This window comes from Alligator mississippiensis, chromosome 1 (assembly GCF_030867095.1).
Source record: "Alligator mississippiensis isolate rAllMis1 chromosome 1, rAllMis1, whole genome shotgun sequence".
NCBI lineage: Eukaryota > Metazoa > Chordata > Crocodylia > Alligatoridae > Alligator > Alligator mississippiensis.
The window spans coordinates 298,665,544-298,685,805 of NC_081824.1; the positions used below are offsets into that span (position 1 = coordinate 298,665,544).

The following is a 20,262-nucleotide window of genomic DNA, read 5'->3' on the forward strand; positions in this document are numbered from 1 at the left end:
GCCAGTAATGTATCATTTTGTTGATTTACCTCTTGTTATCTTTAGGTTATTTTTATTAAAACAAGAAACACTGGCATCAAATCTATAACAGCAGTTTCTGGATAAAGTAATAACATTTGCAAAGATGTACAAGTTATAGAAGCAGCATCCACCTTATATGTCTTCATTTGGGCATAAGACATACCAGTTTAAGCATTTCCATGCCAATGTAATTGCATCCTGGTATTCAGAGGTAAGTTACTGACCGTGTGCCTCCTTTAAAAAAAAAATTATTGGATTGATCAATACTCGCTAACAGGTTCTCTCTCAAAATGTATGAGTGCTTCTTCTCAGGACTTGTGTCTGTATTTGCCTTAAAGTACTCACCCCCCAATTAGCATGTACCCTGCTGAAAAGTATCATTGGTATTTGCTCTTTCTGTGTCCAAACATATTTTTACTCCATCATCAGAATGAGGTCAGCAAAGATACCGTTCCATTCATTATAACAAGGTCTGTATTCACATAAAAAAGGCAAAAACAATGAAAAATTCATGCAGTACACGACTTAAAAAATTAAACCACTCTTTCAAATGCTAACTTTAAGTATGAAGAGTAAGTCACCTGTTTTAGATATTACGGCTAGGTACAGACATTCAAAAATCCCAAAGTGGAATTGATCTAAGTTCCACGGTTTTCTGTGAACAGTGTTGTTTAGACAAGTAGCAGACAGAACGCATATTTGCCCTTTGGTTGGTCGGGGCGGGGGGTAAATCGTGCACTGTGTTCTACGATGTTTAAACCAGGCTACACATGATAAACTTCTGTTCTGTTATGGATACAGACTGGTCTTGTGTGCCAAATTTCTGTTCTTTTACAGGTATATACCGGTTTCTGATAACTTACATCGGTAAAAGCATAATGTTTGTACCTGACCCACATTTTCAAATTCAAAGTGATCTGTAGTTTCCCCAACAAAACATATAAACAAAGGTCATTGATAAAGACAATGGATTTAACCTACCGCAATGCAGATTAGGCTAAGTGTCAGAAAAATTTTCTTAACTACAGGAACAGTGGTTGCCTATACAAATGCAGAGGCTGCTCCAATGCATTGTAACTACAAAACATTGGAGCAGACTCTATTAAACTTCTGGGCGTTCATAGATGTGCTCCAGGAGGTGGGGGGTGCTTTAATTATAGCAGTTCTAAGAGCCGCTCTAATTAAAGTGTCCCTGCCTCCGGAGCACATGTATAAATGCCCAGTAGGACCAAGCTGCTTAAACATGGTGTAGAATCTCCTCAGCAGGATAGACATTCGTCTAAGATATTTTAGGAACAGTGGATCCTTCCCTCAAGGAATAGAGGACTAAGTTCCTTCTAACCCAGTGATTTTAGGAACAGTGGATCCTTCCCTCAAGGAATAGGTGACTAAGTTCCTTCTAACCCAGTGATTCTATAATTTAAAATAGCTGATATTATGACTCGCACAAACCCTATTTCCTTGCATATTTTAAAGGTAAGGGGTAGTGTAGTTTCTAAGCCTAGTCCCAAGAGTTAACAAAAGCTATCTTTTGTCACGTACACACAACCCCAACATGGCTTCCCATGGCTTGCCTAGATTAGGAAAATTGCAGTCATTTAACCACATCACAGTAGTGAAGCTTATGCAGCCCTTGCAATGTAGACAGAGAACAATATTTGCGGCATGTTAACATGATATTTTGCACCAGTACATCACATCTATGGTGGAAGTTTCCTGTGCTGTACTTTATGCTGACAAACCCCAAGAGATGGCAACCATCAATCTCTCTGGAACATGGTGTATACGTGAAAGGTCACCCAGACCTTCAATGCATATGTCTAGGCAGAAGTATGGAGGAGTGGAGGCTGCCCAGACTTTCCACCCCACCTTTAGGCCACTGAGACAGAATCTAAAGGCCAGACCAAGTCCAGATATTTGGTGCCTCCATGACTGTAGTTGTATAAGCGTCTGAGAATCTAACCTAGGTCTCCTGCACAGCAGACGAGGATTCTACCACTGAACCATAGGGGACTCCATACAAGCCCTGACTAGCTAACTTAATTGAATGGTCAGGTGCAAGTCATTTGGTTGGGTAGTCTCTTTCCATGCAGCAATAAAACACAGTTAAAGTAGGACCTCACTGACTGCCTTTTTTCCACCTTTGCTACATTTCCTTTTTCTTTCACACAGGTTCAGCCAATGCATTGAGCAACTAGAGAGAAGGGATGTAGCAAATTATTAGTTAGAATAAGTGCAGTGATCTCATCAATGCTATATAAACATAAGATAAATGCTAAAATCTCAGTGAGAAACTACATTTACATTTTTCATAGCTGCACAGAAAAGGAAATTTTATTATTGAAAAGAAAAAAAAATCACTAAATGCAAATATACCAAAACTACTGCTTCTAAACTGCACTTCATAGAATCTATATTGGGTGCATCTACACATGGGCTTAATGCAACACAATAAACTCTGGAGCACTTTGAGCCACAGTACACTGCTCCCAGTGAAGCATTTATACATGTGCCCGGGACAGCAGCACTTTTGAGTCAAAGCAGGGCAGACCTGGGCTGGCAGCTGGCTTGGGAGGTCAGACCCGGGCCCCAGGTAGTGGCATTGGGCAGTGGAAGGCTGAATGGGGTGTGAGAGTGCCCAACGTGCAGAACTATGACTAGGCCGCAGGCAGGGGCCTGGCCCCCTGCCTGCCATAGCTAACTGGGCATAATTTTTGCCTGTGGTCCCTGCCTACACAAGTGTTTGATTGCAATTATTTACTCTGCTGTCAGACACTGTTCCCGACAGTACTATCCTACAGTGGAGTTAATTAGTTTACTGTGCCCCAATACCACTGCATGTGTATAGACTGTGACGCTTTACTGTGGAGCTAATTATTCAACTCCGCAGTAAAGTGCACGTGTAAGTGCAACCATTGTATATAAGTGGTTGGCACTGATATTTGGTGGGTTTGTTTTTTTCAGTTCTAATAGTTTTCAGGATGGAAAATTCAGGCATCGTTAAATACACGCGCACACACCCCACTTTCCTCCCGTTTATTATATTGCAAATGGGAAAACAAGTCTCTGAAAGTGAACTAATTTACCCAAGTGTTAACTCCAAATAATTTCTGGAACAGTAAAACGTCCAGAAACTTGATTGTTTAGACAACTGAAAAAGTTGTATGTAGGTTTCTGCATAAAATATACACTTTCCATATGGAGTGGGCTCAAAAAATTTAATATTAGACAGTAATGGCACTTGATACATTATGTGTTCCTGAGAGAAATCACAGACCATCACTGAGGACTTAGCCTCTTGTTCTTCCAGCTTCTTTACAACAGTGATATTGCAATGATTTTTTTTCAAATTATACCCTGAATTTTGTGCAATATATTTTTTGGCTGTACCCTGTAACTGTATTTTGTTGATTAAATAATCTTTCTGTCTTTAACACAATTTCTGTGCTACTTGAATGCAAAATCCTATTATGTATTCAAAACCAAAAAAGAACTACACCACCCTTAGAAAGGTAGTTTGCGTCTAGCTACTCCTTTGCTTTAGAATCCAGGTACCCTAAACAGCTTTCAATTAGATAAAAGGTTTGTCGAGAAGCCATCACACATGCAAGGAACAACACTGCTATTATGTTGGCTCAAAATAATTCTAGGTTTGCTGCTAATGAACTGATACACAAATCCACAAATCATTATTGGGAAAATGTCATAACTACAGTAAATAATCTAAAAGCTAGTAATGAACTGGCAAACACAACATAGCTGAAACAGATCTCAGCTGCATTGTACATCCCTCACCATTTGAAAGAAGTGCAGTATAATTTTGGCATTCATTTGAATGAGAACTTACTTCGTCTAAAAATGTAGGTTTTAAGAAGCTCTCCTGCTATGCAAAGATAAGCATAGGCAAAGCAGAAATTGCTCATATAAACAGATGCTTCTAGTGGTTCAAATTAACAAAGAAAAAAAATTGACAAAAGTTAAAAGGCAGACCAATCGGGGGGAATTCCCCAACTGCAGGAGACACAAAGGAAAATGACTAGGAAGCTATCGCTAGCTCTCTAAATTAGGCTCAACCTGAAAACTACCCACCCCAGCTTCTTCAGATAGATTGTTTCACAGGATTGCATGTTGCTCATTGCCTAGGATCCCTTTTTTCCCTAGGAAGTTTAGTTAAACTAAGACCAACAGATGCTCAAATACCAGTGACGGCTGCACTAAAGAATGCCAGAGTCACTTTTAAAGTTGTGACGATCTAAAAATTAAGCTTATATTCATTCTGGCAGAAAAAGATCCTTCTCATCCCCATACATGCAAACTTCCTAAATTTTTTTGACTTTTATTCTATTCAAAATGTCCTGATCAAGGAGCTTCCACATTTATGCCATCTTGCTGCAAAGTGCCCTTTAAATATTGTAGGGTGGGAGGAGGGCTATCAAAGGACTAAACAAAGACATTCCTTGTGATACAACTACAATAGAACAATTGACAATGAACCATTCATTATGGGAGTCTATATACATGGGGGGGGAAGAGTGTTGTAATTAGAGTGGCTGCTGGACAGCTGCTCTCATTAAAATGCTGCAGCATCATGTGTTTTTAGTGTCCCATGTTTTAAAATGGCTGCAGGGATGCTTTAAACTAAAGCTCGTTTGTCAAGTTTTAGTTGAAGTGCCCCCACTGCCAGTTTGAAATGCAGATGCTGAATACATGACACTGCAGCACGCTGGAACGTTCAAATTAGAACACTCCAGCAGACTTGATGAATCAATTAGAATGCCTTGGAGCACGTTTATAGGCACATGTATTAAAGAAGGGGTAGCCAGGCGTGCCACGGGTGGTGTGGGCAGCATCTGCATGTGACATGAAGCAGACTGGGGAGAGAACAGGCAGTACAATGGCAGATATGGAAGGGAGCAGAAAGCAGAGCGGATCAAGCAAGGAGCACAGGACAGGAATCATAGAGAAGTAGGGCTCCAGAGGTCATCATTTCAGACCAGCCCCACCCCGCACAAGGCAGGATCATCCCTATCCAAACCATCCCATACAAACCATAATTTAAACTCTACATAAGACTACCATCATCCTTGACCTAACACCCCAACCTGTGACAGGCAAAGCAAGGGAGAAGAAAGCAGAGCAGCACGCTGGGTAACAAAATACAGGGCAGGGAGCAGATTGGGGAGGAGAAAGGGTTCAATCAAAGCAGTACTTTGGGAGAGTGCAGGACTAATTTGTAGCCTGCCTTCCAAAAAGGTTGCCCCCAACTATTTTAAATTATCATAGTTGAAAATTGCTGATCAGTCTAGATCGGTGGTGCTCAAAGTATAGCCCATGGGCTGGATCTGGACTGTGGAGGGGAGTCATCTGGTCCATGTGGTCCCTGTGGGTCCGGAAATTAGGCAGCAGGGGAGAAGTGGCAGTATTAACTGCCACATTTCTGGGAGCCCCATGGCACCATTGCACATCACTCTCTGTTGCTAAATTTGTGGACCCACGAGGAGCCTCAAAGGCTGGATAACAGCCTTGCATGCATCCACTGGTCACCACATGGGGCCTGTCTGTGACCGGACCCAACACACAGGACCAGTCCATACACCGGAAAGGTTGTGCAACATTGGTCTAGAAAAATGGCTTGAAGTGCCCATGCTGCTAGTTTATCTCTAGCCTATAGATGGATACTAGATAACTTGGTGGTAGAATTTAGGAAGGGGAAGAATCATAAGGTTCAAGGTTTTGAGAGAGAATTAAAATGAAAGATTTCCTTCTTGGGTCACTACTACTGTTTGACCTCCTGCATTAAACAGTCATCATATTATTGCGTCTGTTAAAACTTACTCCTAATGTGATCTATCACATTATGAATGTTTTAACTGATGCCATATGAAGCAGCTGTAGTCATTCTGTAGCAAAGGCAAAAACTCTTCCCCTACTTATAAGCAGTTTTCAACACTGTCTACTAAAAGTTCCTCAATGAAAGTCATTTCCTTCAAATTTTACATGTAGCGTTACCAAGCACACAGCATTTCTATGCAAGTATGAATCATTAACCATTTTTGGCTCATTTTTGGCTTACAACACCTCTATATTAGTCTAATTTTATTGACCTTGCTGCAAGAAGCACCTTTTAATACCATTTTGCATTTTACTTGTCTGCCTATGTCTTTAGACAAACACAGCTACAACCTATACCTTTAATACCATTTTGGCATAGAATGAAGAGCAAGGTTAAAATGAAAGTGTAGAAATACAACCAAACATCCCTCACTAGGCTGATTCTGAAAGGCGGGGGGGGGGGGGGGGGGGTGGTATCTTCAGGATAGGCGAATGGTAAAAAGCTAAAAGGGAAAGGGAGCTAGGAGTGGACATGGAGAGACAGGGACCAGAGACAGAAGGGCACCATGAAGCCATGCTTCCCATTGTCAGAGGAGTGCCCAGACTTTCCATGCAAAGAAGGCAAGGAATCCCATGAGAGTGTTCACAGATATGCATAGTGGATTTTGAGAGAGAGCAGCAGATGAAGGATGGCAAGGCAGGGTAAGTTTTCCACATGAATAAATGCCTTTCCTTCTTTTCCACTGTGACCTTCCTTATGTGGCCCATATGTCCCAGGCACATAAAATGAAAGCTCTGAAGGAAAGGAGCACTGTTTTGTTGGTCCTCCAAATCTGTCTCTTCAGGGGTCTCCACATCCTGCAAATATCATCCATCCACCCTACTTCAGCTTTTAGTGCTTACTAAAACAGAAAAACAAGCATGATCTTCAAATGACAAATACAGAGTGAGCCTGTTAATCCACAAAATAATTCTACCTCAAAAAACCTTCAAAATATAGAAATCTGGTAACAAAAAGCCTATTGAAGTCATGATTATTTATGATGCAAAAAGCACCCATGCCCCTAGTCTGCTAGAATTTGTACAAACTTAGAATGAGACACAAATTAAAACTCATTCCATATATTCCCTTTGCTTATTGCCGTCTAAAAATCACACCACCCATCTAGACAGGCTTCAGTTTGGATAAACACACAAAGTTAAGAGCATATTACTAGAATTAAAAAAAAAATTCCATGACAAGAGATCTACCTTTGCTATGTTAAAGCTATGTTAAAGCTCTACCATGTATAACATTATTACCTTTTCTTTTTGTTTTTTAAAGCTGTACAAAGGTAACAACCATTGCAGGTAGTTGTAATGGTTAACAAGGTCTCGCACATTAAGACACCTGATATGAACTTATTCCATAATCCCATGTTTCTTCTTGTTAACATGCCTTCTGCCCATGTTTCAGAGATAAAAATAAATAGTTCCAGTCAACAACACACACCTGCAGAAAATTTAAGAGTTCTGACATATGTTAACTTACCCTTGGACACGGTTAGTTGAAATCTTTACCTCCAATTAAACAGAGTATTTCTTCTGTATATACAGAATACTTTGTTTTTATTTCAGAACACAGCAAGGGTGCATAGTTTAGATTGAACAAAGAAATGGAATTTGTCAGGAGTGATAATAATTGAAGGAAGAATACATGGTATGACTTTTATTTGGTTGGTTCTAGAGGTACAACCGTCTTCGTGGTATGTTTTTTACCACGGTATGCCAAGCAGGTTAAGGCCTCAGTCCTGGTTAAGGCCCCTGGACAGCATAAGGACCAAGTAATGATGAGTGAAGTGACTGCATCCCTTTACTGTTTGTTTCTAGACATTCGTATTTTGAGGTGTTTGTTTTTGTAGAATTATTCTTTGGGAGTTATAATACATTCGCCTGGGGTTAAATGGATCCTGTTGATACATGCTTTTAATTTTAACTCATTCCTAATCAATGTTTATGAACTGAACATTTTAATCAAGATATTAGGCACAGATGAGCCTTTCATTAACACCAGTCTATTTGCATTGATCAACTGCTTTATTGTCCGTCTTATCATATTGGAGCGCCTCTGTCTGTAGCAATCATTGTAAAGGAATCTGTTCTTCATCCACTGATGGTTTGGAAGATACTACATAACTTTTGTTATTTCAGTGACAAAGAGCAACTTTTAGCATTTGTTGCTCTTTGCCAACAACAATGCTGCTTTCTTTATATGGGAGATGATCTTCATCTTGACATACAACAATCCAGACTGCTCAGTAGCATAAGGAAATGCAAAAGTTACAATTTACCAGGTAGTGAATATTTACCAGGTAGTATCAGCTATGATAAATGGCTGAAGCAATCCTTAATTTCCCCCTATAGCCAGGCAGGGCTTGTCTATTATCCACAGGCTCAAGCTGCCTCCTTGTGGCAGAGTATCACATATGCCAGACATTGCACTTTGACTTTTTTGTATCCACACATAACCAGTGTGTGGTGATGGGTTCTGGAAGTTTTACAAGCAGACTTCACACACCAGTTCTGTGTTGCAGAAGAACAAAGGGAGAAAATGAAACAAAACAAAACAAAAAAGGACCAAAATCATAGCAGGGTCCTTAATACATAAACATTCACCAAGAACACACATGAAAGTACAAAGGCTAAATATATATATATATATATATATATATATATATACATACACACATATACACATATATATATATTTATATGTAAAAATTACTCTCTCAAATGTTTATTACACAATGAAAGACTAATTGGTAAATTCACATCTTGAACATGATCAAAGGGGACTGATCATTTCTTTTTCAAGCCTGTTAGGGCCTTGTTACATAGTAATTTTGGGCAGCTCCTAGAGCTCTTAACCCCTGCACACATTAACACCTTATATGGTTTTAAGCAGTTGTTATGTGGCTCAAAGTTATGCCACTGCAGGGCAGGATTATCTCTGATCTGTACCACCCAGCTCCTGTTCCATTAAGGTGTGGCCAGTTCTCGTAGATGTGCCGCCCAAGCCGAAATCCTCCACTATCCCAGGATCTCTCATACCCCTGCCAATAAAGCAGGGATAGAAGCCTGTCCTGGCTCACTAGCCCCCTAGTGGTAACTCACAGCTACAGCTCCTAGTCCTACCCCTGCCTCTACTTGCAAGTCAAAGCTGCGCGGGTGGGGGACAATCAGAGATGATTTCTAGACTAAGGATATGATTGCTCCACACTCCAAGCTAGCACTAACACCAGTCAATATTTGTGTGGTTCACAGCATAAGGTATAACAAGGCCCCTAGCTAAAAGCCATATTAAAGCAGCTTTGAAAAAAATTACATAAAATTTCACAACATGGTTTCAGTTCATTGCTGGTTTGCTTCAGACTTATCTTTACTAGAAGACTGTAAAAGTCTCCTTAACATTTGATTGGCTATTTGATTCAAGTAACACTGACACTGTTGTTAAAGGCCAAGGATTTTCCATCACCAGAATGGAAATACTTTGTGAAATTAAGGTACATTTTCTTCCACATCATACCTTCCCCCTAACCCAGCCCCAAACCCCACCTACTTTATCAAATGCTCTGGTACATACATGATTTAAAGAAGAATAAAACAAGACAATTATCACTTTGTTCATTCATGTCTTAACATTACAGTCTCTACAAGGTGACTACCAGTGAATCCCAGCACACTGTCAATATCATCTCCATACCCTCCAGACTGGAAAGAAATGTATGTTTTATGGCTGAAGGGGTTTTGTAAGCTTTAGAGTCACGTTAGCCATTTGTGATTTCTCCACATTTTTGTGTCAGGTCCATTGTGATGCTCCTGCTGAATCCAGAAGCATTACTACATTAAACATACCATCACAATGGAGTGCAGAATTTAGGGCAAGACTCACTGCAATGTTTAGAAAATGTGCAGGGATCTCAGGACTCGATTGCTGCAAGGGTGCTCTGCCAATTTTAGTTTACATTTCATTGTATAAACATTTCCCCACTTCTATTTGGTATCCACAGAAGAATTCTGTTAAAAGTTCCCCAGAGATTTTGCTTGCTCTCCCAGTCCTATTCATTTCCAAGTATAAATTAGTAGCTGTACATCTGTTGCTGCTGTTCTGTTTGAACTTGCTGTTGTCCTGACTGCTGTTGTGTTTGCTGTGACTGGGGCTGCAGGACATCAGACTGAGGTACTGCCCTCCACGTCAAGGGATGCTGCTCTGTTATCTGGTTCCCTAGAGGAGCAATGGAGTTCACCAGGGTGGTTAAGTTTATAAAATGGGCCACAGACTGAGGATTGGCTGCCTCTGTCTGTGGCTGGATTTGAATATCGTTTTGGCGATTGTGAAGCATGGCAGAACCACTGACAGTATCAAATGTCACAGTAAGAATTGAATTGTCAAGCTGTAACTGTCGTTCAGGTGCAGTCAGGTGGCCAACAGCCACTGGTTGAAGGTTTGTAAACTGGGTTCCAGCTGCTGTGGTAATGGGAGTGACAGTGATATTTGTCAACCCAACAGAGCTGGAAGGGGCTGTGACGGTTGGGTCGCCAAGGGTCACCACCACCTAAGGAAGAAAAACAGAAAATAAAACCTAACCCTTATGATTTCAGACTATCTGTAAAATAACTAGCAACAGGAAGGACTGGGTGGATGCTGCCCATTTTGATGCTTTTACTGCTAATTATAGAGGGAGATCTGACTGCTGCTACAAATGGAAGATGGCAACGAAAAAGACAGACATATAATATTCAAAAAGGTTTCCTTAATTAATTTCAAGTTTGCAGTTCCAACAAATTGGTGGCATGCAGCAGACTAAGTAGTGGCAGCAGAGGGGAGGGATTAAACAGACTCTTCATTCTTCTGAACTTTCTATACTTCTTTTTATTGCAGTTTCCTACCATCATCTTTAAATGCTCAGCTCAGGCACGTTTGTCAGGATTCCAGGAGCCCAGACGCGTGGAGCAATGTCTCCAGTCTATAAGCTTTCCAGTGGAACTCACCTGCTGAATGCTTTGTACAGCTGAGTTGGTCTCATCTCCAACGTTCCCTGCAAATTCTGCTTCTTTTTCTGTGTATTCACTGAAGGCAGGGTCCTCAGGCACTTGTGTTTCCTCCTCTTCGCCTGCTTTTTGCTTTCGCTTTGGGCCACGTTTAGGAGCTTTCATATGCTGCTTACCTTCTGGTAACTCTCCCTGTTCCAGGGCTAGCTCTGGCTGCAGGTATAGAGAGTTTTCAGCATGACAAAAAAGCCCTTGCTCAAGTAGTTTAGCTATGCAAAGATCTGAATGAGAGACTATCCCCAAATGCAGGTTTACTGTCTACCCTCAGATGAAGACATCAATATATTAAAAAGGCCAGATTTGAAAGAATGGTCTCACAACCTAGAATTAACTGTTATACAGCACTACTCACACTAAACAGCCTAGTATTGCCTTTGTTTTAGGCATGGGATTTGGTTTCTATTAGAATTCCTCTTTCTTCCTGCCCTGACTTTTACATTCATTCTGCATTTGTTTTTCACTCTTGTCCACTCCCTCCCTGAGTATTCTCTTTTGCTCTCTCCTTTGCCACTCCATTTTTTGGATTCTATAATATTTATCTCCACAGCCTCTCTGTTCGCTTATCACCAATGTAAGGCTTTTAGGGCAGGTCCTTTGTTTCTAATCCTCCATGCAGACAACCAAAATGCAGTGAAATGAATAACTGATAAATAATAACACTTGGTGAACTCTGCCTACTTCTGCTCCATTTTCACCTGGATTTCTTTCCTGATCTTTTTTTCCCCCAAGCCTCTCTACACAAAGCACAAACTAATTTTAGAGATGCTAGACACTACCCTTAGAATAACATACAACATTTAAAACTGGACTTCCAAGCCTATTACTCCAGTTTCAGGAAAAAAAGTTTTTTCCAGCTTGTTATAATCATGCTTGTGAGCAAATGCCAAACAACCAAAGTGTGTACAGGATCCTGAATCCAAACCACTGTGCTGGTGAGAATATTCATATTTTGGAGTTTTTAAGCAACAATGGTAAGTCCTAAACATCAATGGGAAAAAAACTGGTACAAGATGAGGCTGCAGAGCTACAGAAGATTCAGGATTCTGCTGTCGTTAGTTTACCTGAACAATTCCAATAGAGGAGGCATCAATAGTGGTAGTTTCTGGGAGCTGCTCTAAATCATCAATTCGAACCGAAAGGACCTAGCAATGAACAGAGAACACCAAATAAGTTACAGCTAGAGAAGCGCACAAACAGTGGCAGTGTTGCATTAATGAGAAGTCACAGGACAAGAACATACAGCTGAACATGTTAATTGGTGCAGTTTACTGATTTAAAGGATTTAACGCATAGCATTAATAATTTTGTGGCATTCTTTCCTTTCTTGTTAAAAGCCCAGCAGTTAAGCCATAACTTTTTTTTTTTGGTAATCAAATCACTGGCATCAAGCTCTTTGGGGAAAGCATAATGTAAATAAACGTAACATGCCACAGGACCAGAGCAACTATGCAGTTTGAAATTAAGCTTAAACAGAAGAGCAGCAATAGCACCATTTTCTTCCCACTCCCTAGACAGATCAGCATTCACTAAAACTAATATATTTTAGGGATAACAAACTACTGTTTACCTGTCCTGTGGCCTCAAGAAGCAACAAAAATTACAGTGTTCCTGAGCCATAAATCTCTTAAAGTGTGTTGTGGTTCACTGTATACAACAGGAGTTATAAATCTGTTTACTGAAGAATGGAAACCACTGGCTGTTCATACTGCAAGAACTTTATTACTCAGGTTTGTTTTTAATGCAAAAGATTAAAACGTTGTACCATTTATTTAGTTTCTCAGCCTAGAGAACAGTTAGGAGTTTGAGGCAAGGCCATAACAATGACAGGCTATTTGTAAATGTGACCAATAATGGAAAGGTTAAGGAAGCAGGCCAATTTTTAATACAGACTGAAGAAGTTCTGAAGGCAAACTTGATGGCTGTCAACAAATACATAAAAGGGATGCCATGAACAGAATAAAAATATCTACTCTGGACACGAGTGAATGAACACTCTCTGTCCCCAATAAATATGGATTTAAGATTTAGCAGAAATAGTTTTAAAACTAGGAAAGAAGGAATTTAGCCTTTAGAAATCAGCAGAAAATGGTAAGTATAAAAATAGTCAAACAACAGAACCAAGCGACATGTTGGTTTAGATCAGTGGTGCTCAAGCTTTTGGCCCCATGTGCCAGATGAGTGACACGCATTGGTGTGCAGGCCATATTGAGCCTGGCATGCCAGGATCAGGCTGTGGGGCCCAGCATTGTCTCTGCATGCTGGGATCAAGCCCCAGAAGCCTGGCATTGCCTTCTCCTGAACCTCCAGACTGGGCTAGGGCCCTGTAGCCCAGCACTGCCCCCTTCTAACCCTCCACATGCCTGGATTGGACCCTGGCTCTGCCCTCACTCAGCCCCACACACTGGGATCAGGTGCCTGATCCAGCACACAGGGCCCACGGATCTGGAAATTTGGCAGCAGGGGAGTGGTGCCACCGCTCTCCCATCACCACATTTTCAGACCAGTGCGGAGCACAAGGGCTGGATGACATGGCGTGGTGCGCCAGATCTGTTCCCCAAACTGGAGGTTAAGCACTCTGGTATAAATTAAGGATAGTTTAAATGAGAATCAGAGCTGCCAAAACAGAAAAAAGATGAACTATATGGCATACCTGAAGTAACAAGGTAGCCAAATAAATATATAATAGGCAATAATTTGTATGCTATGTTACCCACCTCTGGGTGTTTGCGCCTCATGTGTCGGCTCATTGAAGCTCTTGTAGAAACCTTTGTCCCACAAAGCTGACAACTCTGAGCTTCTACCTTATCATGAGTTAGTTGGATGTGTTTCTGAAGCATGTAATCAGTGACATATTTCTTATCACAGACTGAGCATGTCCACTGTTTCCCTACTGACAGCAAACGAAAAACACCATTAGTATCTAGCTCTCAAAGTGAATACTGTAAAGCTGATTTCCAGTATTTCAGAAACTAGGTCAGTTCCTTTAATAACATAGTGAAAAAGCTAATCCAGTACACCAAGGACAGACTGGCAAATTGTTGTCTTTGAAACTATTATTGGAGAAGATTTACCTGTATGAATCAGTTTATGAGTCTCCATTGTGTTTCTTTCGCTAAATGTTTTCCCACAAAGCTCACACATGAAATCTTTGATCCCTGCATGAAAAGAGAATATTTAATCAGAACAATAACAATTAAAAGTATTGGGACAAGTGGGAATCTTTACTAAAACAAATCATTCTCACTGGTCATTTTTATTCCCCAGTTGTGCCACTGTTTGCAAAAGCACTGCAGGAAATACAACCTGTGAAGAAGTGCCCTGAGTAAGATTTAGCATTGCAGATTAAAGTTCAAAACTTAATTCAAGACAAAAAGAGTACTCAACACTTATCCTATAGTCAGTGGTCCATTTAGAAAGAAAAAAAAATCACACAGCATGAGGCCAAGGTGTTCCTACTTTTGGAAACCTAGTATCCATATTCCTTTAAACTGTGCTCTTTATGGTCTCACTGCTTTGAGTAGAATTCTTCCTGAAATGTCCAAATAAAGTTTTAAACCGCCCCCGCCCCATTTAGCTAATTCAGTAAAACATCCACAAGATAATGGGTCCTTGGAGAAGCTCTCACCTGTGTGCCTTTTGTAGTGCTTTAGCATATTGACTTTCTGTGCAAATTTCCGATGGCATTCCTTGCATTCGTATTCTTTAATCCCCTTGTGGAGCTTCATGTGATGACGTAGAGCATGTTTTGTCTTCATTCCTGTGAGAGAGAAAGATCTTGCTAAAGGCCTGATACAAAAATAAGGCCACATTCTCCACATGTATCCCTCCTCCAATGGGCAGCAAGACAACTCGGGACAAGCATGTTTCAAGATGGTCCCCGTTTGGTCTCTAGTAGAATGTATCACCAAATGCTTGTTTTTAATAATTTAGCTAGAGGTACACTTTTATGGGTACTTTTGTTTCAAATTCTCCACAAAACCAATGGAAATCATTTGAACAGATATTCAAGTTTGCTCAAGTTATAAAGAAACATACATGTATTCCAATTTAATAATTATAGCAATAATTATGCTTATTAATTTTAATAAGTGTACTTATTCTAATTGCTAACACTGAAAAATCACCCTAGAATGTAAGTTAAGCTGTGATCTTTTTGGCTCTTTCTTGATCTGAAAGTGGGATGGGGACAAACACTCCTCAAATAGCAGAATGACAGATACAAATCTTTAAAAATCAGACTGAAGACCAAAGAACTGAGGAACAGAAAATTAAGGGAGAGCTTATGTGCCCCTTTATCCTGAGCAAAGTGTTCAAAGTGCAGGACTCCTTCCCCCTTGAGTATCTCCTATCTCAGCATTCAGTTTTGGTGTATTCTTTATTATGATAAAAGGACATGCATGAAGTCTCAGAGAAATGGAAAAAAAGGGAATGGTTATACCTTTACCACATTCTGCACACAGGTATTCTCGGATGTTATCATGGACTCTCATATGCTCTTTTAACATGTCCTTTCTGGCAAATGATTTACCACACTGCTCACAGGCATGGCTTTTTACACCTTAAATAAAAAAAAAACCCCATCAATATAAAACAAGATCTCTGGTGGAAAATATATGTATTCCTAAAAGCTGACAAATCTCTGGCAATAGATTCACTGCGGAATAACCCAACTACTGAACAGCTTTTTGTATATATACTGTGTCCCAAAATGAATTATGAGATATAGGCAAGGGAGGTAAGATAGGTTTTTATAAGATCCAAAGCAAGAATGAGGCCAAAATATACAAGTAAACTGTACAGCAGGCTCTGACAATAAACTGTAAGTAATACTTTTTTATCAATAATGCTGAGATTTTTTTTTAAGTACAGAAGAGTGGTTTTGAGGGAAAGGAGTAGAAGAAGTAGGAGGATGAAGATAAAGAGTTAGAATAAGCCCAAAGAAATTTTTAAAAAGCAAGGACCGTATTTGAACTGGATCCAGAAATGAGAAATGGGGACGGAATAAAGTGGATTACGGATGACATAATGCAAGAAATCGGCTATGGCATTCTGCTTGTGCTGGAAAAAGGAACTGGCACTTTGGGACATCAGCATGGATAGAAGAAACTGCAGTTCTCCAGGTGACAAAGAAATGAAGGCACGGATGAAGATTTCAGTAGTGATGGACTACAAAGTCAATATTTTACTGGATAAAGACTTTATTATAACATCAGGGCTCTGCTATTATTTACTTTCTTCAAAACTGTTTGGTGGAGAAAACTGGCTTGCCATGAAGCATAAATGTTGCAATGTTAATAAAGGGTTTTTTTTGTAATTGTATTTATTAATTAATCGAACTAATCAAATAACAGATTTGACATATAAAGATATACCCATTTCTCCTAAAAATATATATGAAGACATTTATCTTCCACCAACAGTGCTCCCTTAACCCAAGTCAATGTCCACAAGCATCTTGCATTGTGTTCTTCTCTTCGTTTCAGTTTCTGACAGTTCCTTTATATTTCCATTAACATTAAGCCTTCATGTTTTTATTATATAATAATTCACACCCTCTTTTCCCCTAGAACGCTACATAATACAAATGTCATTATCTTCTGCTCATCTGATTTTAAATTTATTCAAAATTCGTTCTTAAGTGCTAGCTCACAGATCCCTCTACTTTTCTTCAGTATTCAAAACAGTTTCTTACATTTTCTGGTTTACATGCCAGAGATATTTCTTTTTCTTTTTTCTTTAAGCAAATTCCAAAAATGCCTATCCAATTTCCAAGTATCTTTTTCTTCTCTCCTACAAAATACTGATTTGATAGGACAACTTTTCCATTATAAAACTTCCCAATCTTTTTTAAACTAGGCAGCTATTTTAGGGGTGTCACTTCTCTTCCAAGTTTTTGCAATGTTGATTCTTTCAGCCACTAGAAGATAAGTGATCAATTCCTTAGGACTTTTACATGTAACTTTATGTTGTTCTGTCAGGATGAATCAATAGGAACACTAAGGAGTTATCCGAGTGTAGGCATTCTTTCCTCATTATACCTCCATCCTTCTTCCAGAACAGTTTCATTCTAGGACACATCCACCATAGGTGGAAGAATCTTCACAAATAACTGCACTCCCTACAACATTTTCCTGCTCCTGTACCAAAAATGTTTAATTGTAAGTGGGGTGAGGTAGATTTCATAGATGTTAGGACTGGAAGGGACCTTGCAAAATCATCAGGTCCAGCCCCCTGCCCAAAAGGCAGGAAGTCAGCCAGGGTCAGATGACCCCAGCAAGGTGAGCATCCAAATGTTTCTTGAACTTATCCAGAGTAGGTAATTGCACCACTTCTGGGGAAGTCTATTCCAGACTCTGGAGACTTGGACAGTATAGAAGTTTTTCCTTATGTCCAGTCTAAAATGGTTTTCCAGCAGTTTGTGACCGTTAGACCTTGTCATCCCTTGGGGTGCCCTGGTGAACAGATATTCTCCAACCCCTTATGTACTTATAAGCTGCCACCAAGTACCCCCCGAGTCTTCTCTTTTCCAGGCTGAAGAGTCCCATGCCTCTCAGCCTCTCCTCATAAGGCCTGCACTCTTGACCTCTAATGATGTGCATGGCTCTCCTCTGGACTCTCTCAAGCTTCTCCATGTCCTTTCTAAAGTGTGAAGCCCAGAATTGGATGCTATTACTGATATAGGATTTTAAAATAATTTTCTTCTATTATTGTGCAGATGGATCTGAGGACCATTGTTGCAAATGGTCTCTCATTCTTCAATACTAATTTCTGATCCAATGTCATTAACCCACTTTGTCATAAACAGAGTTTTTTCTTTTGTATGACTATTTAAAATTACTTTATATAATACAGACAATATGGGTTTCATAGGTGTGACCAATTTTTTTTCAGTTCTGTCAGATTTATACTGAGTTTTACACAGTACCATAGTAAGGAGGGGGCGGTGAGCAGGGCGACTGCCTCAGGTGCTGAAGCGAAGGGGTGCCAACAGGCACTGTCCAGCCAGGGCGGGGAATGGGGTGGAGCTGTAAGTGGCTCATTTTGGGGGGAGGGGAGAGAGGGGGGAGACGGGGGAAGAGTGGCTCCCGCCACTGCACGCACTCCCAGGCAAGCATGGGGCGTGGGGAGTGCCCCCTGGATCTGTGCACAAGGTGAGGGCGGGCTGCCACTGCAGGCTTGCCTCAGGTGCCAAATTTCCTTGCTATGGTACTGGTTTTACCTTTCTTTGGGAATGTGTTGAAAAGTCTCTCAATTGCAGGTATTGGAAAAATGGGATTTTAATGTCACCTGCAGTACACTACATTTTGTCAAAAGCTCCATTTCCTTTGAATGATTGTCCAGAATCTTTTATTCCCATGTGTTCCCAAATGTTAACGCTTCCTAATAAATTACTAGGATTAAATTCTATATTGTTATGTACAGGTGCTAAAGGTGATGGATATGAACTTAATTTTATATGTTATCCCAGGTTATCATTGTTGTCATAAAGGGGAGATTATATATTGAATGGGCCTGCAATATTTATTTAGTCATGGTAATATAGTAAGCTTGACTGTTGGACAGTATGTTCCCTCTATCTTTACCCAGTGCTTACTGTGAATCAGTTTAGGGGGTAGTTCTTACTGTGGGCTATCATACATATTTTTTTCCTGACAAGAAAAGGTAGGGATTCTGAAAGCTAAATGGACAGGATTTTTTTTTTTATATTAATAATTTACAAGGGAAAAAAGAAAACAGAATTTTTACCTGTGTGAATAAGCTTATGTCGTTCCAAATTCCCTATGCTATTAAATATCCTTCCACAAATTTCACATGGATGGATATATCTGAAAAAAACAAAAAAATAAAACAATATTTACATTCTCTTTTGACAGGCCTACGGTCTTCTGCAATCTCAATCTGTACCTGTAAATTGTCTGAAGAGACTTACTAGAAAACTTCCTTGGGGGGGAAAAAAAGAAGCATAAACCACATCAAAAGTTAAGCACAGCCAGCTAGTACCATGCCTTCACTCTTACATTTATTAGATTAAAATTCTTTACTTTATAAATCCAGGACTTTAGTCTTTCCTTTTGTTTCCTACTATAAATGAGGATGTAATTGTACAGTCATGAATGAAACAAATAGTTCCAATGGCACCACTCACATAATGACAAGGAGACAATATGAGCCCAAACAATGTCAATGAATACTGTATTTAAATCAAAAAGAAATTAAGGGATGAATTTTTTCCTGGTATATTAAAGCTGCACAAATAAAGTTTTGGGTATTCCAATACTTCTTTCTCTCCTTCCTACTAATGCCATTACCAAATGCTAATACTTGAAACAGCCACTGTAATCTCAAAAAGTAGTCTTCACATATGATTAGTTAAACATATCTTACTTTTGCACATTGGGATCAGGCAGGTTCTCTCGATGAATGACCATGTGAGCATGGTAAGTTGCCTTCAAAGCAAATCGTCGATTACAGATACTACAGCCATAGCCTTTCTCTTTGTGAACATCCATTATGTGTTTCAGGTACTCCTTCCCTCTGCCAAAGGTTAACTGTGGAATTGAACAATAGTGAATACATGGGGGGGGGGGGGGGAATCTCAGAAAAAAGGTGACTAGTTAGCTCGCTATTGAGATCAACAGCACAAATAGCCAATAATCAGCAATTCTGCACACATGGAAGTAGGTACCTGTAACAGGGACCCCTAGCCCTGTTACTAGAAGGCAGATCCACCCCTTTAAGGCCAGGACTTTCTGGGCACAGAATGCTGGTAAGGAAGGGGTTAAAGGCTGAATGTGGCCCGCTAGTCAGCTGACTGGAAGGGGCAGGCCAGGACTATAAAAACCCTGGGGAGAGTACAGTCAGTCTTGCCAGCCAAAGGGGAAGGAGTGCAACCTAGAGCTCTATAAGAGGCTTGGTAAGCAGTTGAAAGGCTGGAAGAAGGGACTACAGAAGCCCTGAGAGATGGCAGCCACCCTAGAAACCTACAGTGAGGAGCTGAAGCATGAACCCAGTGTAAATGTAAGCTGGTATGTGGCTTTCTTTGATTTTTTTTTTTTTTTTTTTTTTTTTAGTGGCTGTTATTGCCCGTAGACAGCACTGTCCATATTTCTTTTGGTTATTGACTACCCAGTGGTTTGGGTGAGGTTATCAGGGGAAGGAGGAGGCCTCATTGTGGGGAGCCTGGTGCCAGCAAAGGTGTGACTTTTGGGGGTGCATATACCTTGGTGCCAGTGGGGGTGCAGGATTTTGGGGTGCACTGACCCAGTGCCTGAAAGCACAATCTTAAAAGACCAGGAAGGTCTGGTGCACCTGCAGTGC

The 20,262-nt window shown here is 40.3% G+C and overlaps 1 protein-coding gene across 3 annotated transcripts in view; it reads right to left on the minus strand.

The window, feature by feature from the left end:
- Nucleotides 1-7,444: 7,444 nt before the first annotated feature.
- The window catches only part of PRDM15 (PR/SET domain 15), a 59,019-nt gene continuing 46,201 nt past the window's right edge, over nucleotides 7,445-20,262 (minus strand). For 2 of the 3 annotated variants that reach the window (XM_014599195.3, XM_019476421.2), the window contains exons 17-25: nucleotides 19,330-19,493; nucleotides 18,691-18,770; nucleotides 15,383-15,502; nucleotides 14,570-14,701; nucleotides 14,016-14,099; nucleotides 13,659-13,834; nucleotides 12,006-12,086; nucleotides 10,885-11,097; nucleotides 7,445-10,448 (exon numbers count right to left, since the gene is read on the minus strand). In XM_014599195.3, coding sequence (XP_014454681.1) covers nucleotides 9,972-10,448; nucleotides 10,885-11,097; nucleotides 12,006-12,086; nucleotides 13,659-13,834; nucleotides 14,016-14,099; nucleotides 14,570-14,701; nucleotides 15,383-15,502; nucleotides 18,691-18,770; nucleotides 19,330-19,493 — 1,527 coding nt within the window. In that variant the 3' untranslated portion in view covers nucleotides 7,445-9,971. The remainder of the gene's footprint in view (nucleotides 10,449-10,884; nucleotides 11,098-12,005; nucleotides 12,087-13,658; nucleotides 13,835-14,015; nucleotides 14,100-14,569; nucleotides 14,702-15,382; nucleotides 15,503-18,690; nucleotides 18,771-19,329; nucleotides 19,494-20,262) is intronic. The other variant, XM_059720757.1, reaches the window with a different exon arrangement.